This window comes from Mus caroli, chromosome 11, assembly GCF_900094665.2.
Source record: "Mus caroli chromosome 11, CAROLI_EIJ_v1.1, whole genome shotgun sequence".
NCBI lineage: Eukaryota > Metazoa > Chordata > Mammalia > Rodentia > Muridae > Mus > Mus caroli.
This window is the reverse complement of record NC_034580.1, coordinates 17,113,766-17,125,809: the sequence shown is the minus strand read 5'-3', so window position 1 is coordinate 17,125,809 and position 12,044 is coordinate 17,113,766. Positions and strand designations below refer to the sequence as shown.

General features: G+C 42.6%; 2 protein-coding genes across 4 annotated transcripts in view; one reads left to right on the top strand and one right to left on the bottom strand.

Moving 5' to 3' along the window:
- The window catches only part of Vps54 (VPS54 subunit of GARP complex), an 80,643-nt gene extending 74,055 nt beyond the window's left edge, over positions 1 to 6,588 (bottom strand). For 2 of the 3 annotated variants that reach the window (XM_021176328.2, XM_021176330.2), the window contains exon 1: positions 6,105 to 6,588. The gene's annotated coding sequence lies outside the window, so the exon portion shown is untranslated. The remainder of the gene's footprint in view (positions 1 to 6,104) is intronic. The other variant, XM_029483382.1, reaches the window with a different exon arrangement.
- LOC110304154 (basic salivary proline-rich protein 2-like) lies at positions 5,824 to 6,900 on the top strand. Its single transcript, XM_021175384.1, has one exon. The coding sequence runs from the start codon at positions 5,824 to 5,826 to the stop codon at positions 6,898 to 6,900; it is 1,077 nt and encodes a 358-aa protein (XP_021031043.1).
- Positions 6,901 to 12,044: the final 5,144 nt, after the last annotated feature.

Here is a 12,044-nt window from a genome sequence, read left to right as displayed (position 1 = left end):
AAAAAAAAAAAAAAAGAATTGGTAGCTCAAGGAGATAGGTTTGATGAACAGAACATTAATTTGGTACTTGAACTTTTTTGGGGAATGGGAGGATTGGCTTTACCAAGAGATGGGAAATACTTGAATTGGTGAACAGTCAGGCAGTGGGTAATCTTGAAAAGAACAGACAAGTATATTTTGAGTTGTGTATAATTGGCAATTAGGTACATTTTTTATATGGATTTTATTTATAGCTGGACTTTCAGCTACTTTGTGGGCTCTTTTACTTCCACCCTTTTCCATCCCCCTTCTTCTATCCTTTCAAACCTCTAACTCTAAACAGGAGAGGAAAAAATGATAGAGAGGAAAGGGGGCAACATTATCATTAGACAACTTCCTGTTCATTAGAGGCAAGTTTGAGTTTCACTGTCAGGACATCTAATTTCTTCTTGTTTCATCTTTATGCGTGACTTCTTAAACAGAAGCCAACAGCAACCAACCAACAACCCAGTCTGCCTCTTGGGGCCCTAGCATTATATATTCTCTAATAAGTCCACAGAATTCCAAATGTCACACGACTGTAGACACTGTCTGCCACTGGAAAAAATATGCCCCTGCTAGGGCATGAGGCAAATCATAGCCAGCTGCTGAGGACAATCTGAAGCAGCCCCATATCCCACACCTGGGATTAAAATAAAGACATATTCTTGTAATATTTCTGTGTTTTCTAAAGAAACCAAAATGTCAAAATTGTCTCTACAGAGTAGAGGCCCTGTGTCCAGCCTAAGGACTCCTTTTTTAAGTTACTTTTGACCATTCAACTCATGGTGAGAGAGTGGGACAGATTAAGTGAGAACACAGTGGCCAACTGAGAATGTTTAAGCGTTAACTCTATGTCAAATGATGCTACCACGTAAATACTGACTTTCTTAGATACCATAATCCTGCAGAATCGTCTTGTGTAATTGGGAGGCGCATGTTTGAAAATGGGAGAAATACCCACACCGGTTTGTCAAAAAAAATGGGGGTAGTGTGGTGCTCACTCCACTATTCTTTCAACTGACCTATGGCTTAAAATCTTAATCCTAGGGGGCTGCAGAGAGGGCTCAGTGGCTAAGAGCACTGACTGCTCTTCCAGAGGTCCTGAGTTCAATTCCCAGCAACCACATGGTGGCTCACAACCATCTGTAATGATAGGATCTGATGCCCTCCTCTGGTGTGTCTGAAGACAGCTATAGTGTATTCATAAGCATAAAATAAATAAAGAGATAAATAAATAAATCATTTTTTTTAAATCTTAAATAATAAAACATCAATGCCAGGAGGCTGAAAAGATGGCTCATTGGTCAAGAGCCCTGGCTATTCTTGCAAGAGGACCCATGCTCAATTCTCAGCAACCACTTGGCAGCTCACAACCATCTATAACTCTAATCCCAGGGAATCCAACACCTTCTTCTAGTCTCTAAGGGTATCAGACACATGCACGGTACAAATAGACAAAACATCCATACATATTAATAACTATGTAGACAGCTTACCAAGAACTAAAGAATGAGTCAGACCGATTGGGGAAAACAGTAATGGAGATCTAGAAAAGGTGAGGTATGTGAAAAGATTTGGAAGAAAAAGAATCTATTGTCAGGTACCACAAAGAATTCAACATGCCTTAAACAATTACATATTTTGGAATGGGGGAGAATTGTGGAGTCTCTAAGGCTAAAAAGATGTTAGGAAAGGAACTCACTTATCTTAAAGAAATGAGAAATAATATTTCATCTTAATTATAAAGCTAGAAATAATTTAAGCAGACAAATTAAATGATCAGATTTACCCTTTTGAAAAATCAATGACTACAACACGGGAAAAAAGACCAGGAAAAAAAGCCTGATAGAAATCTTACAATAAGCCAACCTCAGATGCTACTGAAGTCGGTCTCTAGAGCAAGGAACTTCAATTATTGATGTATTAAGTGGTTCTTTTGAGGGAGGGAGAAAGAAGGCAGGGACAGAGACAATTAGTGTTTTTCTTCTCCCTAAGAGCTGTCAGTCATTATTCATTTTACCTTGCTACCTCTACATTGCTTTTGATAAGTTCTACATATTCCTTTCTAATTTGTTCTTCTGGAACAACTCTTACGAGAATGTTAATGTCAACAAAGCATCTTCAGGCTAATGCTCTCCCCACTGAACTATTTGGCTCACCAGACATAGTATCTTACAACCCATAAACTCACTCACATTGGCAATAACTTCATAATACAGTAATCACCAGACACACTCACTATTTGTTAGATGAGAAAATTGAACCCCAGAAACATTTAATAATTCCTCTAAAGTCACATGGACAGTCAGGAACAAAGGTGATCCTACCACTTTTATCACCAGAAACATCACCTAAAAGCCAAGCCCAGTGGGGCACAGGTCTACAACCCTAGCACTCAGGAAGGGGAGATGGAGCACAGCAGCACCAAAGTATTTAAAAATTAACTTAAAAACATCAGAGTCAAAAGTGAGACTGAGAGAAGCAGAAATGCAAGTTGTATATAAAATATGAAAATTCTGGACATTTACTACATACATACTTGCATAAATAAACTATTCAAACATTTAGCTTCTTTCTTGATAAGTTACCAGGAGGTAGGGGTAGGGGATGTATGAAGGTAAAAATTGCTAAAAAAGATAGTATTATATGTTTATTTCTAATTTCAAAAAGCTATGCAGTAATAATCAGCAATTCAAAATACAGTAATTAAAATGTACATTAATATAAGGCTGACATTTTAAGGGAAAGGGGGTATTTTTCTTTTATGAATATATTTTATTTTATGTATATGAGTGTTTTAACAGCATATAAATCTGTGTACCACATTTGCCTGGTGTCCAAGAAGGCCAGAAGCGGGGATCAGATCCCCTGGAACTGAAATTACAGACAGTTGTGTATGTTGGGAACTGAATTCAGATCCTCTGAAACAGCAGCCAGGGAGGGCTCTTAAATTACTAAGCCATCTCTCTAGCTTCTAAAAGGGTATTTTTGTTCAGATTTGTAAACTAAACAGACCAAAACATATCTACATTATATCAAATTCTTTCCTTTTGCTTTGCCCTCAACTGCTTCCCCCAGTAAAGAGAACTGCTAGATGAATTAAGTTCTTCTCTATTCCACCAAGTAATCTTCAGTGGGAGGGACTCTGGAACAACAGAGCAAGTCCTTACCAGAACCATTCAGATCCTGAGTGTAACAGTACTACTGGCACTTTGATTCAGATAGCCTTTTCTTTTGGGGGGATGGAGAGGTCTGTGTATTATATAGCATTTATGAACGTCCTTCATTAGATGTTATTTTAACAATCAAAATCATCTCCAGACACTTCCAAAAGTTCTGTAAAGAACAAAGCCATGCTTCGATAGTTATTGTTTTAGATTTTAGAACTCTGAAAGTTCAGAAAAGAAAGCCTCCAAATATATTTGTTAATCATAATTTTTTAAACTTGTTTTTAATTTGGATCTTTAAAATGTGAACAATGTAAGCTGTAATCCAACATTTCACTGACCCTCACTCAGCTCGCCAAACTAGCTCTGAAGCCACCCAAGCCACTCAAGCTTTTTCCTCTCCTTTCTCCAAATGTATACTGACACAACAAAACAGTCTATATCTTGTTTACAATGTTGTTTTTGTTCTTTTTCATTCTCAAAATTACCTGCTTACTCCCTAACCCAAACTGCAAAAAAATAAGTAAACTGATTTTAAAATAACATTTCAAAATAACATATTTGTCATGCTTTGCTTTCAAGCTTTTCTAAACCATGTATTCTGTCTGCACAGAACCTCTGTCAGCATTCGTCCCTAATGCTGGAGGAATGTCCAGTTCTTACCCAGTTATAACAGCATGAGGTCAAATAGATACACACAAGAATCTAAACAATTCCAGTATCCAGCTCATCCCTACACCCAATGTTCACTTTACATAAGCACATCACAGGCCTTGTGCCAAGTATCCTGGAGATTCGAGTTTCTAACCTTCAGATTTCTTCCTCTGGTTTCTGCTTTGTTGAGACAAGCAGGAAGTATGCCAACAATGACCTGTAAGGTCCTTTCCAATTCGATATTCCAGTATTATCAAAAATTCTTCTCCAACTTTTCAGCGGCTGACCCTTACCTCACCAATACTCTTAAGACAAAGTGACTCACGCTTCTTGTCTCTCTCCACATAGAGTCGTCTATCAGTTGTTTACAATATTGTTTTTCTGAGATTGGGATCTTACTCCTGACCCAATTTTTAAATATATGTGTGTGTGTATAAATATTGACTTTAAAATAATTTTTCAAAAAGCTATAATTTCACATCATTTATGTGAAGGACCCACATTAAGTAAATAAATTTAAAAAGTAGATTAGAGCTTCGTGAAGAGCAGTAGGGGTGAGGCAGAAAAATTAGTACAGAAGGGTTGAGAAGAGGGTGTTCACAATAACATATGGGGATGATCACACAGGAAATACAACCAACTGCACTGGTCATCGCTGGTGGAGAGTCCCTTTCTTACAGTCACAAGGCTTTGGATTACAACTTCAGCAGAGCTTACTTAACAAGGTAAAACCAAAATACCACTGGGTTAAAATGGGTGAACTTTACAGTATGTTAACTCCACAAAGCTGTTTTTAAAAAGAGTAGGAAAAAAAAGTTAATAGTCAACTAAGAATAGGTTCTGCAAATTGTCCTTTCATGGTTTATATAAGATCTAATTGTAATAAAAGTCCTCATTCAGAAATATAATTTAGCTTTTCCAGAACATAAATACATGCAAATTTAATCCTCTTTTCCTAGTAAACTCTAGATAACTTTGCCAGTTATAATTTTGAAAACAATGAAAAACATTTTAGAAAGCCAAATGCTGTAGCAGCAATACCACAAGAACAAATTATATGAGTGTCAACAACAACACACGGATAGTGTGTACAGTTTTACTGTGAACAGACTGGTACTTATAGTAACAGTTCTAAGGTTGCCAGAACACAGTTTAAAACTAGCCAAAACACAATACAACTGTTAGCATCTAACATCCTAAACTACAACTATCAAGTACAAAGTGACCAATTTTATCTAATGATAATTAGTGTAGGACACCAATACCCACTTCTAGGAAACCCAACTCACTGTACTACATACAGTCAGACATATCCTATCATTCCATCTGTTCCAGCCAAACTGCTAGGGAGTCAAGTAGTTTTCCAATTAGAGCTCCCATTAATAAAACTGAATGTCCATCAAGACCTCCAGCCTAAGTTATCACCTACTTCTCCATATACCACAAATAACGTATCATAATATCCCCTGCCCGCTGAACATGTATTAAGACTGGCCTGAGTTTGAGAACCCAAAATGAAATCAATTAGAAAACAGAAGTAGCCCAATTTAATTCTTCGAAAGTAAAAGAAGTCTCTATAAAGACCAAAAACCAAACTTGGTTAAAAAGGAATTTTAAGAAACACTTTGTAACTCTAATAGGCCAAAATTCTTTAAAAAAAAAAAAAAAAAAGTCACCCTAAGCCATACACGGACAGGCCAAGCAGCTAATTATAATGGTCAGGCAAAAGTTCCCAAACAACCCACGGGGAACAGGGAAGGCCTGTCTTTGTATCCCTGCAGACAGCAGTTAGCAAAACTGCAAGAAATAAAATAATTTAAACTACAATGCAAAACTGCACAATACTGAGTTCTTCTGTGGGTTAGTGTTCTCGGGGGGGGGGGGGGGCGGTGTTTTTATTCTAGAAGGCTCCAAGAGGGGCTCAGGCCTGCCTGGCTGAAAGGAGACAGGGAAAGTTTGGGCTCCGCGTCTACAAGGACTGATGGAAGTTGCTGGTCCCGGATTCCGGAGAGCGGAGAGGGGCGAGGGGACTGGGGCGGCACCTGCGGACGCCGGCCGGGGCTGGGGCACGGCTGCCGGCCCGGATCCTGGGAGTGCCGAGAAGGAAGTGGTGGTGGCGGGGAGGATGAAGCTTCGGCTGGGTCACCGCTCCGAAACTCTGTCAGCTCCAAGCCCCGAGGAGACGGAGGGGGTGGGGTCCCGCCGCCCCGCCGGTCACCGGGTCGGGGGAGGGTGGCCGCGAAGCGCGGGCCCGGCACCTACCTGCGGTCCCGGGCGGCAGCCCCAGACGAGGCCTAGTGCACCGCCGCCTCCATCCCTCCACGTCGCGCCGAGACTGCTGCTCCGCGGCCGCCGCCGCCGCCGCCCTGCGCGCCGGGTCCGAGCCCGGTTCCCGCCTCCGCCCCGCGCCTGCTGGCCGGAGGGCCCGGGAGCACAGGGCCGCCCTCTCGAGCCCAGCGCCGCTCGGGGGCAGAGCGGCCGCGGCGGGCCCCTCACGTCTCGCCCGGGTGTCCTGTCAGCCAGCAGTCTCCCCCAGGTCCGCAGCGCCGCCTCCGCCGCTGCTGCCGCCGCCTCTCCCACATCCCCGGCCTCCAGGGGAGCCGCCGCCGCGCCGCGACCACCGCCCCGGGCGCCTCAGCTCCCCACGCCGCCGCCCGCCTCACGCCACCGGCCCGGCGCGGCTGGGTCCGCGGAGAGCGTGCAGCAGGCCGCCGCCGCCGCCAGGCCGCCGCAGCCCCCAGCCCACAATCCACCGCGGCGTCGCCGGGGCGGGAGGGCCGCGGCCAGACCCGGAGTCGCCGCGCAGCTCCGACAGGGCCTGGCGCGGCCGCCGCAGAGCCAGTGTCCCCCGAGCGGGGACGACCCCGCGTGGCTGCCCCGCGCCTCCCCCTGTCGTCCTCGCAAAGGCAGGAGTCCTGTCGGATCTGCGCTCCAGCTCGCACGGTCCCCCCCCNCCCCCCCCCGCCGCCGCCCAGGTTGTCCAAAGAAGCCGAGCGTTGCCTTCCGCCTTCCCTGGCGAGCGGGCGGGAGCGGACCCCTCGCCCCCCAGACCAACTGACTCCCGGCCGCTTACACCCACTAAAGCCCTAGCTTCCTTCCGCCTGCCCTGACTCCCTCAGCCCCTCATAGTAAACAAACATGGTTCCGTCTCCAAAATTAATGCCTTTCAAAGGTGAAAGGTCAACTCCAGATACCCCACTGGCCTCCAGTACTTAAGGCCTTTTGAGGCTACCCCGTCCCCCCAGTTCCTGGCTTCCAATCACCTGTCACATTTCTCAGGCGCATAAGTCAGTTGTCCCTGCCTTTTAAAAGTCTGAAGAACTTGGGTGTGTGTGCTTATTATTAAAATCTATTTGTGATTCCTAACAGCATTTCTAATTAGGCTGAGTTTAGAGAGAATTGCGATCTTACTAGTAAAAGTACCATCTGCAAGATAGGGTGTCTTAGACTACAATATATTTATAAGTCTCCAATCACCTTTGGTTGATTCAGGAGTCTTGAGACTCAGAGCCACCAAGGTCTGGAAAAATAAGAAAAAAAGTCTTAATTACTTGAGGGTCTTTCTTAACTTTATGAAGATTTTATTCCATTTTGAAACTGCTTAGCCTACAAGTAAGTTTCATGCATTTCAAAAGTCTGTTTTACAAAGCAAAAGTGAAAATGTAACTCAGTAGTTAACTGGAAAAAGAAACTGGTGCAAGTCTTAGTTTTAGTAAGTCACTGAAAATTGCTAACAGCTTTTGTTAATTTACTCACCAAAAAGGTATGGTTGGCCAGGCAGTGGTGGCGCATGCCTTTAATCCTAGCACTTGGGAGGCAGAGGCAGGAAGATTTCTGAGTTCAAGGCCAGCCTGGTCTACCAGAGTTCCAGGACAGCCAGGACCACACAGAGAAACCCTGTCTCCAAAAAAAATAAATAAATAAAATAAAAGGTACGGTTGAAGAACAGAAAGGAAAACACAAAAGACTAGCCAAAAGGAAAGTCCTGAGCTATATTTTTCTGAATTCAGCTCTCTACAATGGAGCCAGGCACAATGGAGCAGTCCTGTAATCCCAGCATTTTGGAGACTTGAGGATCAGGAGTTCAAAGCCATCCTCAGAGTCCACATGGGACATTCAAGGCCTGCCTGGGTAACATGAGACTATCTCAAAAAGAAAAGAGGAAAAAAAAAAAAAAAAAAAAACCTCTACAATAAAGAGGGTAAGAATACATCCAACAAATAATAAATAAATGTTCTAGTTTGCGTCTCCATTGCTGTGGTAAAACACCAGGACCAAAAGCAACTTGGAGAGAAAAGGGTTTATTTGTTCTCTCAACTCTGAGGTCATAATGTCGCTGAGGGAAGTCAGAGCAAAAAGCCAACCGGAAACAGAGACCTGAGAACACTATTGCTGCCTGGCTTCTATCCCAGGGCTTGCTCTGCTTGCTTTTTTATCCCACTCAGGACCATTTGCGCCACCATAGTGAGCCCAGCTCTCGCACATCAGTCATTAATGGAGGAAATGTCTCCCAGACTTGCCTTTAGGCCCCATGGTGAAGGCAATCCCTCAGTCAGGCGTCCTTCTTCCCAGGTGACTCTTGTTTGTGTCAAGTTAGAAAAAACTAACAAGTTTTCTAATTATAAAAAAGATTTTTAATCCTTTTGGAGGGGGTTGTTGAGGCAGTGTATAGCCTGTCTGTCCTGAATTTTACTCTGTAGTCCAGGCTAGCCTCAAACCTGGAGATTCACCTGCCTCTGCCTCCCAAGTGCAACCACCACCTGGCTTTAAAGTCCTCTTAAATCTTTGATTTCTTATAAAACCAGAGAAGTTTACACAGAACCATCATTGAGGTAATCTTAATGTGCACTGTGTAAAACTTGTCATTGTATTATTCAAATGGTGATTTCTGTAGAAACAGAGAGTTGAATACTGGCTGAATTTTGTTATGGTTATTTTTATGGATCATAAAATGCCTCAGTATTTTGTAAATATACACCTCCTTTACCTTCTGATTGGCTTAATAAAAAGCTGACGACCAATACTGAGGCAGGAGAGGAAAGGCAGCCGTTCCAGGCAAAAAGAGAGTCTCTGCGGAACAACTGAGAGGGGAGGATTTGCCAGCAGGAAGACGATGCCAGGACTGAATGAGGGATAATGGGCCACATGGCAAACATGGACTAGAATAGTCGAGTTAATATAAGTTAGAGGAGCTAGCTGGGAAGTAACCAGCCAGCTAAGGCCTAAGCTATAATAAATAATAAGTCTCTGTATCATCATCATTCGGGAGCTGGCTGGTCTGAGACATTCTGGCAATAGTCCATTTGCAGGGTTTGGGGGTGAAGAGATGTGAACAAGAAAGTAGTCAATGAACCACCTTTAAATTTAAATGAATGAAATTTTGTGGTTTGTCGCACAACATAGTAGCCATAGTTAACAGCATATATTTCAAATTTTCTAAAAAAGAAAATTTTAAATATTCTCATTTTAAAAAATTACTTGCCGGGCGTGTTGGCGCATGCCTTTAATCCCAGCACTCGGGAGGCAGAGGCCGGCGGATTTTTGAGTTCGAGGCCAGCCTGGTCTACAAAGTGAGTTCCAGGACAGCCACGGCTCTACAGAGAAACCCTGTCTCAAAAAACCAAAAACAAATAAAAAAATAATAATAAAAATAAAAAAATTACTTGAAGTCACAGATATGTTAGAGTGACTTAATCACACCCTTTTCAAAAACAAATTCCAAATTGTTCTAGTTTGCACTTGGGTTGATTGATGCCTGCCTTGGGTGTTTCCACAATACTAGAACAGGACAAACGGGTTTACCCCCTACCATTGATAGCTTGCCACAAGAAGAAAATGAGCCTTAAGTACTGTGCTTGGTTCTTTCCCAGATCCAACAACAGGTTTACTTTTTACTTTGTCACAGAACCATTCATAAGCTGAAATCTACACAGAAAAGCAAATATTGATGATCAGTTTTTCAAAACAAAAACAAATTGGGCAAGTAATTTTGTTAAGAGGAAAGTTTAAAATAATAAGTTAAATAATAGATTTGGTTGCTATCATTTGAATCATTTTAGCATTAAAAAGGACTACAAATGAAATGTGTGTAGATACACTACTGTGGCTCATTTTCCAATATCAAGGCCACGGAAAATTAAGAAAAGCTGGTAGAAAAGGTTGCCCTGCTTAGCTACAAGGCTATAAAAGTCTACTTGGCACTTTGTTATGGTGTTAATGATTAAAAGTAGCAGAAATCTTGTTTGTGAAGGTATCAACTCCTGGCTGGTCTAGAACTTGCTGTGTAGAACAGACTGGCCTGACCCTCGCAGATACCTCTTGCCCCTGCTTCCCAAGTGCTGAAACAAAAGCCCCTGCTCCCAACTACATATATCTTTAAATAAATAAATAAATGTAACTTTAATTTTTTTTCTTAAAGGCCCACCATGCACCAGAGGTAGTGGAAAAGAAAGTATGAGCGATGGGAGGGTGAAAGTGGGAGTGTTTAGAAAGGTGTTTTGGAGCAGCTCCCAGCTGTTGTCTGGAAATCAGCAATTCAGTTCACAGGTCAGCAGGCAGCTGCAGCTCGATTCACCCACATACACTTCACAGATACGCCAGCAGTCCAGTTCGGTAGAGTCGAGATGGTAAACACGCATCAGCAACAATGGCATTACCCAGCAGAGACAGCCAGGCCTCAGCCTTGGCACCAGCCAGCAGAAGGGACCAGGAAGAACACCAGGAGAAGTTCTCAGCTGTGCCTCTCTCAGGAAAGCAAAGATCAGCGAAGACTGGAGACCAACAAGCTTTGCACAGCTAGTTCTATAAGCAAGCCAAGCTCAGCCTCCTCCCTGTCCGTAGAGTTCTATTTATACCCCCTCCAAACATCTCCTGTCCTCCACAGGTCTTACCTCAGCATGCAGTCTTGCCTCACTGCGTGCATCTGTCTTAGCTGACATCATCTGCTGATCGGCCTGAGTCTGATGAAGAAGCAAGAAACTGCAGCACACCACCAGAAGAATTTTTTGTTTGGTTGGTTTTTGGGGTTTTGGGTTTGTTTTTGTTTTGTTTTGTTTTTCGAGACAGGGTTTCTCTGTGTAGCTCTGGCTGTCCTGGAACTCACTCTGTAGACCAGGCTCGCCTCGAACTCAGAAATCTGCCTGCCTCTGCCTCCCAAGTGCCAGGATCAAAGGCATGTGCCACCACCACCCAGCAGAAAACATTTTTTCATTTACAACTTCTGCTACAGCAGGGTATAGTAGAGCATACCTTTAATCCAAGTACTCACGTTGAGGCCAGAATGGTCTACAGAGTGAGTTCTAAGGCAGGCAGAGCTACAAAGTGAGACCATGTCTTTAAAAAAATCAAAAAGTGGATAAGCAAAATAAAGTAAAATAAAACTTCTGTTAGACCAGTGGGAAAGATAGCTCAATGGTTATGAACACTTGCTGAAACTCCAGAGGACCTGGGTTCTATTACCAGCAGAGGCCAGAGCTGCCTTCCATAATACATAGGTATGGGGTTGAACTCAGCCATCTCTTAGAAGGCGCTCACACAGCAAATGATTACAAATTCTCACACAACTCATAATGTTTTAAGGAAAATAAAATCAAGCAGTACAGAAATACTTATAAGCAAAATAGATAAAACATTACCAAGAATCATAACACTAGGAGGACTTCACAACAAAACCCAAAGTACCCTCTGAAAAGTTCCCAGAATTCCACATGTCACACAAACAGAGCTGGCAGAACCACACCTCTGCTAGAGCACAAGGCAAATCATAGTCAGCTGCTGTGAACAATCCAAAGCAGCCCCATAGTCTCACATATGGGATTAAAACAAAAGCACATTTTATAATAATATTCCTGTACTTGTTAAAGAAACCAAAATTTCAGAATTCTCACTATATGTCTCCCCTTCTGTTTTATGTCATTGGTTATGCTATGTGTAGCTGGAAAGCATAAACAGAGATACTTTCAGTGAAATAAGTGTTTTTCAGGTTGTAGCTAATGTCTTCAGTAAACCTTGCCTGTTCAGTTCTAATCTTTATCAGTTTGAAGGTATCTTATCTACAGCTTTTCATTTCCTATGGATATATAAACAAATCAGATTCCCTAACACAAAACTTTCACTGACTTCCACTATTCTATCAACACATCCTTATAGTATATAGGCTGATTTAATTCAAATGGCTTATAATTTTTTTTTTTTTTTTTTTTT